General features: G+C 44.4%; 1 protein-coding gene across 4 annotated transcripts in view; it reads left to right on the forward strand.

Annotated features, from left to right (window-relative positions):
- Nucleotides 1–19496, forward strand: part of SNUPN (snurportin 1) — a 31547-nt gene that overhangs the window by 821 nt on the left and 11230 nt on the right. For 3 of the 4 annotated variants that reach the window (XM_045795144.2, XM_045795145.2, XM_045795147.2), the window contains exons 2-8: nucleotides 1687–1849; nucleotides 5997–6144; nucleotides 11975–12079; nucleotides 12427–12523; nucleotides 14438–14535; nucleotides 16579–16656; nucleotides 18179–18259. In XM_045795144.2, the coding sequence (XP_045651100.1) occupies nucleotides 1692–1849; nucleotides 5997–6144; nucleotides 11975–12079; nucleotides 12427–12523; nucleotides 14438–14535; nucleotides 16579–16656; nucleotides 18179–18259 (765 nt within the window). In that variant the 5' untranslated portion in view covers nucleotides 1687–1691. Of the gene's footprint in view, nucleotides 1–604; nucleotides 724–1686; nucleotides 1850–5996; nucleotides 6145–11974; nucleotides 12080–12426; nucleotides 12524–14437; nucleotides 14536–16578; nucleotides 16657–18178; nucleotides 18260–19496 lie in introns of those variants that run through there. The other variant, XM_045795146.2, reaches the window with a different exon arrangement.

Below are 19496 nucleotides of genomic sequence, written 5' to 3' on the forward strand. Positions count from 1 at the left end.
ATAACAAATATGTTAAGATTCGCCTCAAATCCACACCGATAGTATGTAAATCTTAAGTTTAAAAAAAAAAAATTCCTTTCATGTTTAATGGGTATAGAGGTTCAGTTTTGCTAGATGAGAAGAGTTCTGGAAATTGGTTGCACAACAACTACTGAACTGTAACTTAAAAATAGTTAAGATGGTAAATTTTATGTCATGGGTTTTAACCACAATTTTTTTTAAAGTTCCTTTCAAATTAAAAAAAAATGCTGCAAATTAGGGAAAAAATCTGACTTCAAATGTGCAATGGAAAGTAACTCATTGCCAAGTAGAGGCCCATAGAATTTTTTTTAACCATGGAGGCTCTGGAATGAACCTGTTGGTTTTGAGCTCAGAGCAGTGGGTCCTGAGGTGGAGTTTAAGTACTGGTGGTGCTCTCTGGTTTATACTAGACCTGAAGGGTTAGGCAGCCCAGCTTTGACAGTTGGATTTCTCCTAAATGTTCCTATTTTCTTACACTCTGAGGCACACCTTTAACCCTTAGCTAAGCTCTTATGCCACTTCACAGGAGGGTGAGTTAAGTGTGAATTCACCCTTTCCTTTCCTCTCCATTCTTATCCTTTAGGGCATACCTGGGTACTCTGTCTCCAATCTACTCCATCTCCCAAATGTACCACACGTCAGTCTTTCACACTCCTTGGTGTTAACTGGTAGGCAGCCTTCTACATTCCAGCTCTTTTCCAAGTGAGTCCTACATGGGTAGCCCTGAAACCTTCCTTTCTCCCACCCCAAACAAACCAAACAAACTATAAAATGAGAAAGCAACTACCAGGTTTGGGTTTTGGGCTCCCCTTGCCTTGCTCTAGGAGCCCCAGGACCAGCTAAATTTTCTTAATGTAAGTTGGCATTTATTAAAGAATCAAACAATAATTGGATAAAATTTACTCCAGAAAGTTATATTAGAGGGTCGCCTGGCCAGTTCAGTTGGTGGAGCATGTGACTTTTGATCTCAGGGTTGTGAGTTCAAGCCCCACATTAGGCATAGAGCTTTAAAAAATAATATATGGGTGCCTGGGTGGCTCGGTTGAACGTCTGCCTTCAGTTCAGGTCATGATCCCAGGGTCCTAGGATCGAGCCTCACATTGGGCTCCTTGCTCAGCAGGAAGCCTGCTTCTCCCTCTCACTCTGCCTGCTGCTCCCCCTACTTGTGTTCTCTCTCTCTCTCTGTCAAATAAATAAATAAAATCTTTTACAAAATATTAAAAAATGTATGCATTAAAAATAAGTTATATTAGTTATTGAGTAATGGCTATTTTGAACTATTCAGGGAAAAATTAGATATTTTATCACATCACTAGATAGTAATGATGGTAAGAAGGAATTAGTGAAGGGCTGCTGGTAATGAATGACAAAGCAAAGCTAGATTCAATCCCAGGGTGAACTTGCTTAGTGTTTGATGTGTAAATATATATCTGTTCGCTGAGAGCTATCAAGATGATCATTATTGAAATATCCGCTGGAAATAATGCTATTGCTCATATACACTCATTTACCCTTTAACTTCCTTTTTCCCCGTAGAAGCAGTTGTGATTTTGGATTAAGTGAGTTTTTTTTAGGAATGTAGCCATCATGTTACATTATAACTTAGTCTGTACACAGGAGGTGATAGAAAATCAATGAACGGTTTTCTTATGTTTTCCTTTGTAGGGAAGATGGAAGAGCTGAGTCAAGCCCTGGCTAGTAGCTTTTGTGTGTCTCAAGATCTGAACAGCACAGCTGCCCCACACCCCCGCCTGTCCCAGTACAAGTCCAAACACAGTTCCTTGGAACAGAGTGAGCGGCGCCGCCGGTTATTGGAACTGCAGAAATCGTAAGGGATGCTTTAACTCTTTGGCCTCTTTCTTCAGGCTGGGAGCTGTGAACCAATCAGGAGGCTCTCGGTCTGTCTCTTCAAAGTAGACCCTTTGTAGGTACATCTTGCCCGTGAGATTGGGAGGGGTAAATCCTGGCAGAGATAGACATCCTTTACACTGAAAGCTTAGGAAAAGATGGAAACGCAGGGAGAGACTGAATTTTGAAAGCAAAAGCTCAGTTATTTGGATAAATTTTTCTTTTTTTCCTGGCAATAGTACTGAGCTTTGCGATTTAGGGACTTGTGAAAGCCACGCCCAGACTTCCACTCCCCACATTCCCTGTGTGGCTTCTGCACTCTAAATCCTGGCATTGGTGTGGTCTTCCTGTCTGCCTTCAGCCCAAATGTTTCTGTGGAGCCCTTGAGAGTTCAATACAAATAATTCCACAGGGAATTTGAGGAAATGTCTTCCATACACTGAATTCTCAATGCCAAAATGAGAAAGCAGGGGAAGAGAGCAGGATAGGAGTGCTTGAGGCTGGGCTGCTCTGAAGGCAGGGCCTGTCCATTTATCCTGAGTACAACACAGGCCTCTTCTTGGTCATAAGGAATTGAGGATTCGAAGGAACTATTAACAGCTGCACAGTTTCTCCACAGTCTGCATTCTGCCCAGTGCTGCATTATTGGATGTGTTTAGCAAAAATGGTTCCCTGTGGCCTCTGGGTTGCTTGCAGATTACGTTCTCGGATCACCTAGCCCCTTCCCCACCCCCACCTCTGTCGTTTAAAAATTATATTAATTATTTTGAGATAGATAACACATTAATTATATGTATTCACATTCAAATTTCAAAATTTGTAAGAGTATATGGTGAAAAGTCTCCATCCCAGTATGATGCTAAGTGAAATAAGTCAGACTGAAAAAGAAATACCATATGATTTCACTCATATGTGGACTCTGAAAAACAAAACAAATAAATAAACAAAAAGTAAAATCAGACTGTAAGTACAGAGAACAAATTGGTGGTTGCCAGAGGGAAGGGGGTAGGAGAATGGGTAAAATGGGTGAAGGGGTGGGAGATACAGGCCTCCAGTTACAGAATGAATGAGTCACGGAAATAAAAGTCACACTGTAGGGAATACAGTCAATGATATTTAATAGCGTTGTATGCTGATAGATGGTAGCTACGCCTGTGGTGAGCACAGGATAATAGAGAGAAGTTGCATCACTGTATGTACACCTGAAACTAATGTAACATTGTGTGTCAACTATACTTAAAAAAAAAAAAATTAAAAAAGAAAATAAAGTCTCCCTCCCAATTCTGTCCTCTGGCCATTCAGTTCCTCTCCCATATTATTAGTTTCTTTTGTATCTTTCCAAAGATCTTCTGTGCAGATATGAGCAAGTGTGTGGCTGTATGTGTATATACCATTTTTTTTTAAACAGAAGTAGCATACAGTACACTGTTCTGCACATTTTATTTAACAGCATTTTCGTGGAGAGATTCTGTATCGGTACCATCTCATTCCTTTATTAGGGTGCCTGGTGTTCTATTGAATGGATAATTCATAGTGTAATCTAACCAATCCCCTACTGGTGGGCATCTGGGTAGTTTCCTTCTCTTGTGATTACAAACAATGCATAGGAAAGAACCGTGGATATGCATCCTTTTGCACATGTACAAGTACGCCAGCTCTTCCTTATTCTTGAAATAAAAGACCATTGTGCTCACATGTGCTCTCTCTGGTGTGCATCTTCACAGGAATGTGCATGAACTTGTGTGTGTGTTTGAGAGGAAACCAGCTGAGTGGGTCTCATTGCCTCAGTGGTGGATCTTGCCTAGCATTGAGAAACCAAGTGCAGGAGGTTACATGGTATCTACAAATCACTTTGGAACAATCAGGTTCCAAACAGTTCTTATTCTTTCTTTTTCTTTCTTTTTTAATTTTTTTTTAGATTTATTTGTGAGAGAGAGCATGAGCTGGGGGAGGACTGAGGGGGAGGGAAAGGGAGAGAGAATCTCAAGCAGACTCCACACTGAGCACAGAGCCCATATGGGGCTCAATCCAACAAGCCCAAGACCACAACCTGAGTTGAAACCAAGAATCAGAAGCTCAACCAACTGAGCCACCCAAGCACCCTAGTTCTTATTCTTTTTTAATCAATCGCCTAAGCTTTCTAGAATATGTAGGTTGTTTTTTTTTTTTTTTTACAGGAGGATAACAGTAAAGGGAAATAAGTAAAAGATATATTAAATCGAGGGGCGGTGGTTCAGTCTGCTAAGCATCTGCCTTCTGCTCAGGTCATGATCTCAGGGTCCTGGGATTGAGCCACGCATCGGGCTCCCTGCTCAGTGGGAAGTGTACTTATCCCCGGCTTGTGCTCTGTCTCTTTAGGCACCCCTAAATAAATAAACTATTTAATAAAAGAAATGTTAAATTGTAAACTAAGAGGGCTGTTATGAAAGTCAGATAAGAACTGGAAGAAGGGGGTACCTGGGTGGCTCAGTCAGTTAAGCGTCTGCCTTTGACTCGGGTCATGATCCCAGGGGCCTCGGATCAAGTCCCGAGTCAGGCTCCTTGCACCATGGGGAATCTGCTTCTCCCTCTGCCCCTCCCCGACTCATTCCTTCTCTCTCTCTCTCAAATAAATAAAATCTTTTTTTCTTAAGATTTAATTTATTTATTTGATGGGATGCCTGGGTGGCTCAGTCGATTAAGCATCTGCCTTCAGCTCAGGTCATGACCCCAGGGTCTGGGGATCAAGTACCCCATAGGGCCCCTTGCTCAGCAGGGAGCCTGCTTCTCCCTCTCCCTGCTGCCTCCCCTGCTTGTGTTCTCTCTCTCTCTGACAAATAAATAAATAAGATCTTTAAAAAAAAAAAGATCTTATTTTATTAAATAAGATCTTTAAAAAAAAGATCTTATATTAAAAAATAAGATCTTTAAAAAAAAGATCTTATTTATTTGAGAGAGAAAGAGGAAGAGCACAGAGGGAGAGGGAGAAGCAGACTCCCTGCTGAGCAGAGAGCCTGACATGGGGCTCGATCCCAGGATCCTGAGATCATGACCTGAGCCGAAGGCAGGCACTTAACCAACTGAGCCACCCAGGTGCCCCAAATAAATAAAATATTAAAAAGAAAGGAAGGAAGGAAGGAAGGAAAGAAAGAAAGAAAGAAAGAAAGAAAGAAAGAAAGAAAGAAAGAAAGAAAGAAAGGAAGGAAGGAAGGAAAGGAAGGACTGGAAGAAGGCCTAGCTGCTCCTCAGAAAGCCATATAAATTAGGGGCACCTGGGTGGCTCAGTCAGTTAAGCATCCCACTCTTGATTTTTACTCAGGTGATGATTTCAGGGTTGGGCTACACGCTCAGTGGGGAGTCCACTTGAGATTCTCTCCCCCTCTGCCCTTGCCCCCGCCACGTGCACACACAAGCTCGCTCTCGCTCTCTCTCAAATAAATAAATACATCTTTAAAAAATAAAGAGGGGCACCTGGGTGGATCCATCGGTTAAGCGTCTGCCTTCAGCTGAGGTCAAGATCCCGGGTCCTGGCATCAAGCCCTACATTGGGCTCCCTGCTCAGCAGAGAGCCTGTTTCTCTCTCTCTATCTGCTGCTCCCCCTGCTTGTATGTTCTGTCTCTCTGTGAAATAAATAAAATCTTTTTTTAAATAAATAAATAAATAAATAAATAATAAAGGAAGAAAGCTGTATAAATTGGAAAGCCCCAGAAGTGGTCCTTGTTTTCTACTCCTCACCACATCTGAGTGATTCGTCTCTTCAATCACCAGGGACCTTTGGATGAGATGCCTGCCAAGCAGGAAAGTGTCAGCTCTAAGGGGGTGTAGAGATGGGAATCTGGAATGGGGTGAGTGGGAGCAGGGTCAGGCCTTTCCAGCTAGTGAAACTTGAAAACTTCTTTCAACGTGTTACTCTGCCTGTTTTTAGGAAACTCTGAGGAAGGCTGAGTGTGTTCAGAGGGGGTTTCCTACATAGGACCAGTGAGGGGGCTATCACTAGTTTAGCCTTACGAAGGAAATTCTACCATCTCTTCCACTAGAATCCTCAAGGTGCTCCTGAACTTAAAGCCTTTGAGTTAAACTAAACTTGTCACATTGTAGGGGGTCTTCCTAGGAGACATAAAGGCCTGTCCTTGTGCCTTTTCTCCAGCAAGCGGCTGGATTACGTGAATCATGCTAGAAGACTGGCTGAAGATGACTGGACAGGAATGGAGAGTGAGGAAGAGGAAGATAAGAAAGATGATGAAGAGATGGACGTTGACACTGGCAAGAAATTACCAAAACGCTATGCTAATCAAGTGAGTAGTCCAGGGAAGGTGAGGCCCAGATCCAGCCCCACCGAAGTAAATGTTGCCATAAGGAGAGGAGGAGGAGACAGGAGGAAGGAATGGGGGATGGCAAAGAAGCTGTTTATATGCATAGAATGTATGGACTAAGAGAAGAAATGGCTTACAGTGCCCTGTGCTGACAGGGGGGTCACTGAGGGAGGCTGTGGGTGCTGGGTTTGAGAACCTTTACCCCATACTATAACCAAAGGTCACCAGCCTGCTGCAGAAAGCCACCGAGCTATTGATACACCAATAGAGTCCATGCACTTGTCATTTCTTAGTGGTCATTGTAGGGCAACTCTAGATTGGACCTGCCCAGGCTAGCACTGCCCCCACCCCACCTCCTAGGTTGGTAGTCTTTCCTGAGCAGTAGACTAACATGTCAGTTTTGGATCTTCACATTCAGATGGTGGAAGGTGAGGAGGACAGCTGTCCTTGAATATGGGGCACCTGGCCAGCCACCCCAGGCGAGCCCGTTGGCCTACATGAGGTTGAGCCCATGAAACAATAGATGACTATAACAAACTTAACTGAGTGGTCTGTTGGTTGCAGAAAGAAACCAGTGTGATTTGTGGAGCCATAGGGGAAGCAGGCATGGAGACTGTTCTGTGCTTCAGGCAGTCCAGGTATTCTGGAAGGCAGGGTATGGATCCAAGTGGGACCGGGGCTCTACCTTGCTATTATATTCTTCTCTCTATAACCCAAGTGTCTTGTCACTTCAGAATCCTGTCTCGCTGTTAGAATATGGTTTCTGGGGGTGCCTGGGTGGCTCAGCTGGTTAAGTGTCTGCCTTCAGCTGTCCTAATGATCCCAGGGTCCTGGGATCAAGCCCTGCATCGGGCGTTCTGCTCATCAGGGAGCCTGCTTCTCCCTCTCCCTCTGCCTGCCACTCCCGCTGCTTGTTCTCTCTCTCTTCTCTCTGCCAAATAAATAAATAAACTCTTAAAAAAAAAAAGAATATGGTTTCTGGGTACACATACTCCCATCTTCTTTCTGTGCTAGCACAGATAACATCTTCTATGACAAAGTACAGTTCAGTTCTGTTCAGCAAGTATTGTCGAAGGCACTGCTCTGTATTTAGCTAGGCTTTGTGTGGGAAGATGGACAAGGGTCAGAAATGACCCCTGTACTCCTAGAATAAGTGAGGATTATGGTTTTTGCTCTAAGAAAGTGAGATTAGCTAACAGCAAGGAAGGAAGTAGGGTTGTGAAATCAGGAAAAAGTTAATGAAAGAGGAGGCAGCTTTTTTCTTTTTTAAAGATTTTATTTATTAATTTGAGAGAGAGTGTATTTACATGAGCAGGGAGAGGGGTACAGGGAGAAACAGACTCCCCCCTGAGCAGGGAAGCCAGATGCAGGGGCAGGGCTCATCCTGGGACCCCGGGATCATGACCTGCGCCAAAGGCATCCACTTAACCCACTGAGCCAGCCAGTCACCTCGAGAAGAGGTAGGACATTGACAGGCAGAGGTACAGAGCATTCCAGGGCCTTCCAGGCAGCAGGAAGAGGGCTGAGCAGGAGCTCCAAGGTGGGAGGAATATATGGTGTGCTGAGAGCAGTGTGCAGGCCAATGAGGATGGAGCAGCATAGCGTTGGAGGGAGGAATACAGCAGAAACATGTGCGGGAGTGTAGACTGTGTTTCAGATTGTGGGGAACCACCGAAAATTTTTGAGCCAGGGACAAGAGTTCAGACTTTGTATGACATGCACGTCTATGTAGAGAAGGGCCTAGAAGAGAGAGGCTGGAGTAGGTTGCTTAGCTTTGCTAAAACGATCTGCTGCCAGCGCTGAGGGCAGTGAGGGTTCGAAGGAAATGAGGTCATGAGTGTGAGAAGGGTTACCAGGACGAATGGACGGAATTTAACAGTGTTTCGGATAGAAGAGGCAGTGAGAGAAGTGGTTAAGTATTTAAGCTCTGAAGTCATGTCGACCCGACCTCAAAGCCAGTGTCTTTGTTGACCTTGAGCAGGTTATGTAATCACTCTAAGTCTCTGGTTTCTTATTTGTAGAATGGGGATAGTTACAGTACTATTTCACAGGATTGTTAGAAAGATTGAAGCAGATAGTGTACCCTAAATACCTAGCCCAGAGCCCTTAATAAATGCCCCACAAATATCAGCTACTGTTGTTCTAAACAGCCATGTTGAGGGGTGCCCAGGTGGCTTAGTTGTTAAGCATTTGCCTTCGGCTTGGGTCATGATCCCAGGGTCCTGGAATCGAGCCCCGCATCAGGCTCCCTGCTCGGTGGGGAGCCTCCCTGCTTCTCCCCCCCGCCCCCGCTTGTGTTCCCTTTCTTGCTGTCTCTCTCTCTGTCAAATAAATAAATAAAATCTTTAAAAAATAAGTAAACAGCCATGTTGAGATAAATTCACATACCATACAATTCACACATTTACAGGATACAATTCCTTGTTTTTTAGTATAGTCACAGAACTCTCTAAATCCAGAACATTTTCTTCACCACCAGAAGGACCCTCGTACCCATCAGCAGTCAACTCCCATTCTTCCTTTCCCCCAGCCCTTAGCAGTCAGTAATCTATTTTCTGTCTCTGGATTCGCCTCTTCTGGACATTTCCTATAAGTGGAATCATATAAGATGTGCTGTTCGTGTCTAGTTTCTTTGATTTAGCATGAGGTTTTTCCAGTTCATCTGTGCTGGAGCATGCGTTAGGACTTCATTTCTTTTTATTCCCAGATAATGTTCTGTTGTCCGGATACCTCGCATTTGGCTGGTCTACCCGTCAGGTGGTGGCATTTGCGTTGCTCCCACTTTCTGTCTGTTGTGAATAATAATGCTGCTGCGGAGAGTCACGAACAAGTTTTTACGTGGATATGTTTTCATTTCTCTTGGGTATATACCTGGGAATGGAATGACTAGGGCGTATGGTCATTCTATGTTTAACGTTTTGAGGAGCTGCCATACTGTGTTCCAAAGTGACGAGGGCGTTTTACATTCCCACCAGCAGTGCATGAGGGCTCCGATGTCTCCACATCTTTGCCAGTGCTTGTTATTGTCCATCCTTTTGACGATAGCCATCCTAGAGGGTGTGAAGTGGTGTCTCATGGTTTTGATTTGCATTTCCTTAAGGACTAATGATACCGAGCATCTTTTCATGTGCTTATTAACCATTCGTATATCTTCTTTGGAGAAATATCTATGCCCATTTTTTACAGAGAGCAGGAGAGAGAGAGAGAAGGAGAGAGAGAGAGAAAGAAAGCGAGAGGAGGGGCAGAGGGAGAGGGAGAGAGAGAATCATAAGCAGTCTCCACGCCCAGCACGGAGCCTGACACAGGCTCAATCTCATGACTCTGAGATCATGACCTGAGCGAAAATCAAGAGACAGACACTTAACCAACTAAACCACTCAGGTGCCCCTCTGTGCCCATATTTTAATTAGGTTGTCTTTTATTATTAAGTAGTAAGAGTTCTTTATATATTCTAGATACAGGTCTCTTATCAGATACATAATTTGCAATATTTTCTCCCATTCTGTGGGTTTTCTTTTTACTTTCTTGATGGTATCATCAGCAGCACCAAAGTTTTAAATTTTGTTGTAGTCTTATTTATCTATCCTTTGGTTTGTCACATGTGCTTTTGGTGTTGTATCACTACCATTCTTTAAGGACATGTTGATTATGCTTAGTTTAAGATTCGGTAACAGAGGGACGCCTGGGTGGCTCAGCTGGTTAAGCATCTGCGTTCAGCTCAGGTCATGATCCCAGGGTCCTGGGATCGAGTCCCACATCGAGCTCCCAGCTGAGCCAGTGCTTCTCCCTCTGCCTGCCACTCCCCCTGCTTGTGCATGCTCTCTCTCTCTCTCTCTGACAAATAAATAAATAAAGTCTTAAAAAAAAAAAGATTCAGTTACAGAATGGTATTGCCATTAACAGGGCTACAGGGTGCAGAAGGGGAAGGAGGGGATTTCAGGGATGGAAGGTACTTGGGCGACCGAAGGCCATGAATCCTGTTTTGGGGACACTGAGTTTAAGGTACACAGAGAGCAAGCAGAGAAAGAGATACCACGTGGATGGCTGGAAATATAGGTCCGGAGGAAAGGAAAGCAGTCTGGAGATGAAAAAGCAAGAGAATTGGGGCACCTGGCTGGCTCAGTCGGTGGAGTGTGCAACTCTTGATCTCGGGGTTGTGAGTTTGTGCCCCGTGTTGGGTGCAGAGCTTACTTAAGGAAAAAAAAAAAGGAAAGAAGAGAAACAGAAGGAGAATTAGGGGGTGTCCTCTCAGAAGTGGCCGCTGAGGCTGTAGAAGTAGATGTGACCCAGACCCGAGTGGACAGCATCCAAGAGAAAAGAAAAGAACCTAAAACAGCCTCCTGAAGATTCTCTACATGTTTTGGGGGAGTGTGTGGAGGAGTGTTTGGAGGGAAAAAAAAGAATAGCACTGGCTCACATGGCCAAGGGAACATGTGTCAAGGAGGATGAGGAGGTGGTGACCGGCAGCGTCACATGAGGAGTGGAGCAGAGGGAGATAAGGGGGAGGAGAGGGAAGAGAGAGACTTGGCAGCGAGCAGGTCATTGATGGCCTCTGACTGCGGGGTAGCAAGTCTGGACTGAGGTTGTCAGGGTGGGCAGGAGGGCAGCATCTAGAAATATGAAGTCGTTTTAAGAAGGACAAAGTGGGATAGTTTAACAGAAACACAGAGTGATAAAAGGTTTTCATTTTTGTTTTGTTTTTGACCATTAGGGCTTGAGCATTTTGTGGGCCTAGGGGGAAGGAGAGGTGAAAAATTCTGTGGGGGCTATTCGTTGATAGGCCAGTCTCTGTGTAGATGGGAGGAATTGAGCCATGAGTTAATCTTTGCAAAATTTGTTTCACCACCACCCCCCCCTTTTTTTTAATTTAAATTTTGTTAGTTACCATACAGTGCAATATTGGTTTCTGGATTTCAGTGAATTCACTTCCATACAATACCCAGTGCTCATCAAAAGTGCCCTCCCTAATACCCATCACCCATCTAGCCCATCCCCCACCCACCTCCTTCTGTCACCCCTCAGTTTTTCTCTATCATTAAGAGTCACTTATGGCTTGTTTCCCTCTCTCCTTTTTTTCTTTTCCCCCTCCCCATATGTTCATCTGTTTTCTTTCTTAAATTCCACAAATGAGTGAGATCATATGGTATTTGTCTTTCTCTAACTGACTTATTTCACTTAGCATAATATACTGTAGCTCCATCCACATCGTTGCAAATAGCAAGATTTCATTCTTCATCCCCCCCTTGAGGCAGATTTCCCAACATCCTTTGTACAGTATTTGGGGTCACCAGGTTGAGAAATGATGATCTAGATTAAAAGCATCTCAGGGTCAGGGACCTTGTTCATCCCTAGGTATAGCCCCTGGAAGGTAGTAGTTATGAGAACAGAAGGTGGATGGACAGAGTAAGGGGAGGAAGAAAGTCCCGTCACCCAGACACAGGAGGCGAGGTGGTAAGAATGGGTATGGATGCAGGAAATGAAGATGAGAGAAGTTGAAGCTCACAGTGAGCGGCCTCCATCCCGTCAGTTGAGACAAGTCGACTGAAAGCTAGTGGGGCAGAGGTCTACTGTCAGCCTTATGTGTATCTTCGTTGTGTGTATAGGATGCGAAGTCTTTGTCATTGCAAACTTCACAGCAGCACACCCCTGTTGATTTTTTTTTTTAATATTTCATTTTTCTAAGTAATCTCTCCACTCAACGTGGAGCTTGAATTCATAACCCTGAGGTCAAGAGTCGCATGCTCTACCGACTGAGCCAGCTGGGCACCCCACCCCTGTTGATTTTTAATGCCATTTTTTTTTATGTTCCCAGTTGATGCTGTCTGAGTGGTTAATTGACGTTCCTTCGGATTTAGGGCAGGAATGGATTGTGGTTGTGTGCCCTGTCGGAAAAAGGGCCCTGATTGTGGCCTCCAGGGTAAGTCGCTGCCTCCTCCCTATCCCAGTATGCCTGGTCTGTAGCAGGAGGGATTCTTTGCACTTCGTGTTCCTTTTTTTTTTTTGGTGGGCAGCAAAGCAAGGTTTATTGAGCGATAGCAAAGTGGTAGTACAAAGCTCCTGAGGAGGGAGGGGGCCCGAGAGGGTTGTCCGCACTTTGCGTTCCTTTTCTGTTGCAGCAGCTGTGCCTGGCATGGGGGTTGAAATGCTTTCCTGCAGGATGGATTTGTTGAGAGCCATCTTTGGGCTGATGACGCCCCTGCAGACTGTGGAAGCAAGAGGGTGAGGAGACTTTGATGCCTAATGGGAATGGTAACTTTCCCACAGGGTTCTACCAGCGCCTACACCAAGAGTGGTTACTGTGTCAATAGGTTTTCTTCCCTTCTGCCAGGAGGCAACAGGCGAAACTCAACAACAGCAAAAGGTACCTACATAAAATTGTCTATTTGTTACATTTGTTTGCTTGTTTAGAAATACATACATACATACATACATATATATATATATATATATATATATATATATATATATATATTTTTTTTTTTTTTTTTTTTTTTAAGTAATCTCTACATGGGGTGCCTGGGTGGCTCAGTCGTTAAGCGTCTGCCTTCGGCTCAGGGCGTGATCCCAGAGTCCTGGGATCGAGCACCACATCAGGCTCCTCCTCTGGGAGCCTGCTTCTTCCTCTCCCACTCCCCCTGCCTGTGTTCCCTCTCTCACTGGCTGTCTCTCTCTCTGTCAAATAAATAAAATCTTAAAAAAAAAAAAAAAAGTAATCTCTACACCCAACAGAGGTTCAAACTCATGACCCCAAGATCAAGAGTCACGTGTTCTGCTGACTGAGCCAGCCAGATGCTCATATTTATTAAGTTTTATAATTAGTAAAAGACAGTGGAAGGCCCTTGGTTACTTGCTTTAAAGACTCACTTTGGAAGCATACCTTTGAAACTGTATGTTTGGATTTGGGCCATCCCCTTCAAGGTCAATCCAACCCACTGGATTCAGGTCATCTTCTTCAAGGTCAGGCCACCTCAGTTGCAGAATAGATGCAGCCTTATGAGGCCTTATGGGTAACAAATCCCTGAATTAAAGTCGACACACCTTCCCCATGGACATCCATTACAAGGTGACACGTGCAGTTTTGGGGGGTAGGTCCCTCAAAATGTCAAGTGTAAAGTACAGTAGCTGTTGCTAGGGTTTCCTGCCAAGTTCCCTTTTCTCCTTCACCGTTGTTCTAACCTTAGCCTCTCCCTCCAACCTAGGCTCAGCTGAGGAGACTAAGATCATGGCTGTTAATTACTTGCCCACAGCCATTCATTGAAGTGGCAGAGCTGGGCCTGAACGCTGTTGTCTTTCCTGCCTGCTCAGGCTCCCTCGGTGGTTCCTCGTGTGCTTGGTACTGAGGCTAGACTTTTCTGTTGGCTTTTAGAGCGCTTCATGTGTGAGTTTTGGCTCACCCATCCTCATGTCTTTCCCCTAGTCCTTATACCCACTCCTAGCTCTGTTCAGCTTGCTTGCCTGCTTGTTCCCCACATGTGCCCAGTTCATTCCACCTGTAGGCCTTTGCTCACGCCATGTCAGTATTCTGGCCTGAAGTGCCCTCCCTCCTCCCCTCTGCCCTGTTGTTTTAATCCTCTGATCCCAGAAGACTACGTTCATGTACCATCTCTTCCGTGAAGTATTTCCTGCTGCTCCAATCTCCCTCTTCTGGAATTCCTGTTGTTCTTAGTTTGCATTTTACAACTTTGTTGTTGTTGTTGTTGTTGTTGTTTTTAAGATTTTATTTATTTGACAGAGAGCAGGAGAGCACAGGCAGGGGGAGCAGCAGAGGGAGAGGGAGAACCAGGGCCCCCACTGAGCCGGGAGCCTGATGTGGGGCTAGATCCCAGGACTCTGGGATCATGACCTGAAGAGTCACTTAACCGACTGAGCCACCCAGGCGCCCCTGTGTTGTACAGTTCAGCTCTTGGTTCTTTTCTGTGTATCATCTTATCTCCTTAACTGGATTGTAAATTCCTTAAAGGCAGGGATTACTTATTGTTAATATTCCTCACATAATGCACCATCCATAATAAGAACTCAAAAGTGCATGTAAATTAAAATGGAAGATTACTTGCTTTTGGACTGGAGCTTTTCTAAGGTGAGTAAATGTCCCAGTTTATCTAAAAGTTTAGAATTCCCACCTGGCTTAAGGGTTGCCTTGATCTTTCTCATACTGTCCTACTCACATCACCCTTAAGCTGCACCAGGAGCAAGAAAGGGCCACGAAGAACTTTCTCCCTAATGCACTCGAATTGGAAGAGGTAGCCTGTGCTGACTTTCTGCTCTGTGTCCCCAGACTACACCATTCTGGACTGCATTTACAGCGAGGTGAACCAGACCTACTATGTTCTAGATGTGATGTGCTGGAGGGGACACCCTTTTTATGACTGCCAGGTGAGGATTGATACTCTCCTCATGTCTCCTGTGTTCTCCTCTCCTCCCGGGATAGTGGCTCAGCATGTGGGTTTGGTACGTGACCAGCTTCTTGGTGTGCACAGGATGTGGTATATCAAGAACATTATCTAATGTTCCTTGCATCTTTGAGTGTGTTTAAATTAGCTTCATTTAAAAAAAAGAAGTAGGAGGAACTAAGGGAAGTACAGCAATTCTTGAGGGGAGGAAAGAGTGAAACAAAGCAGAGGGGTAGGCTGGGACTTTGTAGAAGCTGCAGCCACCCCCTCCCCTCTCTCCAGAGTGGGGGAGGCTTGCTGGCAGGGGAGATGGTGGGCAACAGGGATGCCACGTTGTGCAGGCAGCACAAGGGGGAGAAGGTGGAATTAAATCACCACCGAAGAGTCTCCAGCCAGCTCTGCTGCTTCACCAACCACATCCTGACCCTGAAAACAGCAGGGCCTCCTTGGTGTGACACACGGCTCGAATCTCTGAGGGGCCAGCTCTGGAAGGAGAGTTTCCAAGTGAGGAGATGCCCCAATATTCTCCCCTCAAGTTTCACCTTCCCCCAAGGTTCTTCTGAGATTGGTGATTCCTATGAGTGACAGTAGCAGTCATCGGAGTGAGGCTGGGTCAGCCCCTCAGACACCATTTCTGTTCCCGACAAGCCCCCATCATTGTCTCAGTTTTCTAGTTGTGATTTTTTTTATCCTCCTTATCAATTAGTTTATCACAGTCATTCTCAGTGTGGTTAGAAATGCAAATTCCCAGACCTCCTGGATCAGAAACTCTGGGGTCAGCTCATGTTTTAACAAGCCTCCAGGCGATCCTCATGGAGGCCCAAGTGTAGCCATCAGCCAAAGCAGGATTTTCCAAAGCATGCTGCTAGGTGGTGGTGCTGTAGAATTTGAACACACGCCTCGTTCTAACAATAATAGCTAAGACTTAACGTTGCCAAGCACTTTGTGAGCTTTATCTCATTGAAGCCCTTCCAGCAACTCTGTAAGGTGAGTGCTGTTGTCATTCCTCATCATATAGGTGTGGAAGCTGAGAGCCACAGATGGTAAGTACCTTGCTCTAGTGCAGAGCCACACCTAAAACTCAGATCTCATAAATTCAATCTGGAACATATTTTCCTTTAATTCTGCTGAAGGATGTTTCATAACATGTATTCACAACTTAAAAATTTAGTTACTAAAATTACCTGTATTTTGGGGCGCCTGGGTGGCTCAGTTGGTTAAGCATCTGCCTTCAGCTTAGGTCATGATCCTGACGTCCTGGGATCAAACCCGACCTAGGGCTCCCTGCTCAGCGGGGAGCCTGCTTCTCCCTCTGCCTCTGCCCCTCTGCCTGCCTGTGTGTGCACACGTTCTCTCTCTCAAATAAATAAACTTAAATAAATAAATAAATAAAATTACCTGTATTTCTATAATATATAGAATAGACTGTTTTTAAAAAATTTTTAAAAGCAAAATAATGTACAAGAAACAAAAGGCACTAAATAGCTACAGAAGGGTACATATCAGTAATTCAGAGAATAAAGTAGTTTGTGAGAAGTTACAACCATATAGTAGTTTCTGATCTTCAGAATTAAAATAAAACAAATGTTAATATAATGTGCTTTGGAGTTAGAGTCCTGGGTCACCTTTTATTTTATTTTATTTTATTTTCTGTGGGCAAATAATATAATCTCTATGAGCCTCAAAGTCCTCACCTGTAGAATAGAGATAATGGTAATCTAACTTGCAGAGTATGGTTGAGGATTAATAAGATTATGTGCGGTAAAGTCCTTAGCATGGAGCCTGACACATAGTAGGCCTTCAGCGATATATGTTGGTTCAACTGCTATTAAAAATCTTATTGGGTTTTAAGAAAAAATCTTCAAAGATTTTATAAACATCTTCCTGACCTTAAGGCAGTGTTTGAAGGGACAATGAGGGTAATGATAGGAGCTTAGGTCTTCATAAATTGGGTGGCTATTTAGAATGGGGTGTTTTTGTTCATATTAGAGTTTGAAATGAGCAACATTTCATCTTTCTGTGGCAGACTGATTTCCGATTCTACTGGATGCATTCAAAGTTACCAGAAGAAGAAGGACTTGGAGAGAAAACCAAGCTTAATCCTGTAAGGCCTGGTGTTGGGAGTGTAGGATTCTTTGGGGGATTGGTTTGGATTGTTCTTTTATCTAAATAGAATCACTGTGAATGAAATTATCTTGTTTTTGAGGCAGAATGGCACAACGGGAAGGGTGTGGGCTTAACAGTCATCCAGATCTGAACTAGTTTTGGCTTTAACGATTACTAGCTAAAGTTAATAACCTCATTTGGCCTTAGTTTCTTCATCTATGTAATAGGGTTAATAACATCTTTACAGGGTTGTTCTAAGAACTAAGTGATACAAATGTGCAAGTTCTCCTAACATGCTACTTATGGTGGTCACTCAATAAGTAGTGGTTGATATAGAATGCTTTTATTAATAATGCTATTTAGAACTCTAGTACAGTGGTTCTCAAACTGTAGCATGCATCAGCAGTATCTGGAGGCCTGGTAAACACAGATGCCTGGGCCTCCTCGCCCGAGTTTCTGATTCAGTAGGTCAGGGTGAGCCTGAGGATTTGCATTTCTAACAAGTTCCCCAGTGTTGCTGGTACTGCTAGTCCGCGGACCACACTTTGAGAACCTCTGTTCTTGTATCTGAGCTGAGAGTGACCTCATCTAGTCAGCTGCCTCATTTTACAGATGAGGATGTAAGCTCAGAGAGGGGACTGCCTTCCCCCAGGTCCCGCAGCCCAAGATGACAGCCCATGGGTCTTTGCTACCCACTCAGTGATTAAATATTTGACAGCTGTGTTCAGGGCATTTTATTAGCAAAGCCCTATAGATTGGCATTTGCTTAGATTGCTAACAACACTTTTAAAGGAATTCGGATAACCAATTACAGGACAGTGGATGGGGTTAGTATCCAGTGATGTTACCAGGAAGGTTCTGGAAGAACTTGTATTGAGGGAGGGGAACATGGGAGCAGCTGTGTCTGAAATGTTGTTCTAAGTGCTTTGCATGTTATCTCACTGAACCCATGCAACAACCCTATGAGGGAGATACTTTTATTATCCTATTTTATAGATGGAAAAGCAGAGGCATATACAGATAAAATGATTGGCAGAGTTGGGAGTCAAACCCAGCCAATGTGACTTCAGAGTTTTAGTCCTAATCATTTTCTTACACTGTTCAGTCTAAAAATCCTTGCTGATGTGAAAGGGGCTGCACTAGCCCTTCTTTAGGACTGTCATATGGCTTCGAGAATAACATACAGTCCCTAAACCTAGCACAGGACAGTGGTTCTCAGTCCTGGTTGTGTGTCAAAATCAACTGGATAGCTTTAAAAAAAAAAAAAATGCCTGGGACTCATCCCAGGCCAATTCAGTCAGAATCTCGGGGTGGGGCCTGGGCTTCAGTGATTTTTAAGAGTTCCTCTGGTGATTCTTGTGGATAAAGCAAGATTGAGGACTACCAACCCAGTAATTCAGAGGGTGGAGAGAGGGAGGGAAGGATGAGACTGAACTTTTCTTCTTTGATACAGTTTTTCACTGCTGGAACCAATATTATTTGTAACATATACTAATTCTTTGCTCTAATTTTTATTTTAGTTTAAATTCGTGGGGCTAAAGAATTTCCCTTGCACTCCTGAGAGCCTGTGTAAGGTGCTGTCTATGGATTTCCCTTTTGAGGTAACAGCCATTGTCTTTATTGCTCTGACGTGATTGCAGGACACAGGGAAGCTTGGTTACACAGTCTTAGGATATCCTCTGACTTTGCTGTGTCAGAGCATCAGAGAAGGGCTGAAAGCTGATTCCTGGGAAAGGATGTGCCACTGCCCTTCAGAGCCTCAGCTCCACCCTGCTAGATAAGTCTGAATGCCAGAGCTGGAAGGGCCCTACAAGGACAGCTCATCTACACCCCTCATTGTACAGACAGGTGGGGGCGCCAGAAGGGCCAAGCCTTCCATTCCTAGGTCCTTCTTGGGTGCCTGTTTTCTGCTATAAGCCTGATAGGCCCCTTGTTTGACTGCCATAGATGATGGTAAAGTTGGGGGCTCCTATGACTGACGGACCAAGTACAAACTCCTTATCCTCCCTGCCAAGAGCAGATGGTCCCTCGGGGTGGCAGTGCTTGCTGGGCACTGGCGTGGGAGCAGGGTGACCAACCTGCCCCGGTTTGTCCAGAACTTTCCCAGTTTAACTGAAAGTCTCATGTCCCTAGAAGCTTCTCAGTCCTGGTCAGTCTTTGTCATCCCAGTACCTGCAGTTACCCTCTCCAGGTTCAGCGCACTTCCTTTCCTTTGCCCTCATACCCTTTAAAATTCTGCCCAGTCACCCACAAGTATTTGCTTGAGCTCAATATAATTTTGCTAAAAGGATCACAGCTTCCCAAATGAGGAAATGGCAAAGGCTGAGTTGCCTTCATTTCTGGGAGTCAATTAAGAAGGTGGTAAGAACAGCATCTTTATTTATAATCCTTATGCCCCAGTGACAATAAATGCTTTTTAGAGATGAGTCACTGAATCATGGAAAAGAAAATGTGGGACTGTAGGAGGTCTTCCCGTTGAGAAAAACTGTGTTTCCCGGAACATAGCTTGCAGACAATTTAGGGGGAGGTTAGGCAGCCAACAATGGCATGGGGAACAGGGCTTCCTGATAGCCTGTTTCCCCTGTGCTCAGCAGTCCAGCATCTTGGAAGGCCCTGTCCAATTCCCCTGCTTTGTTCCGTGTGTGGAGCACATTACCCATTACAGAGACGTCTGAGTGGTGAAAAGTGCATGGGATCTGAGGACAGATGACCTGGGTTCAAGTTGAATTTCTGCTTCAATACTGTGTTGTGGTTTGTTTTGTTTTGTTTTTTGTTTTTTAAGATTTTTATTTATTTACTTAGAGAGAGTGAGCGAGAGAGAGAAAGAGAGCACAAGCC

The sequence above is a fragment of the Ursus americanus genome, chromosome 28, assembly GCF_024610735.1.
Source record: "Ursus americanus isolate L20-20 chromosome 28, mUrsAme1.1.p, whole genome shotgun sequence".
NCBI lineage: Eukaryota > Metazoa > Chordata > Mammalia > Carnivora > Ursidae > Ursus > Ursus americanus.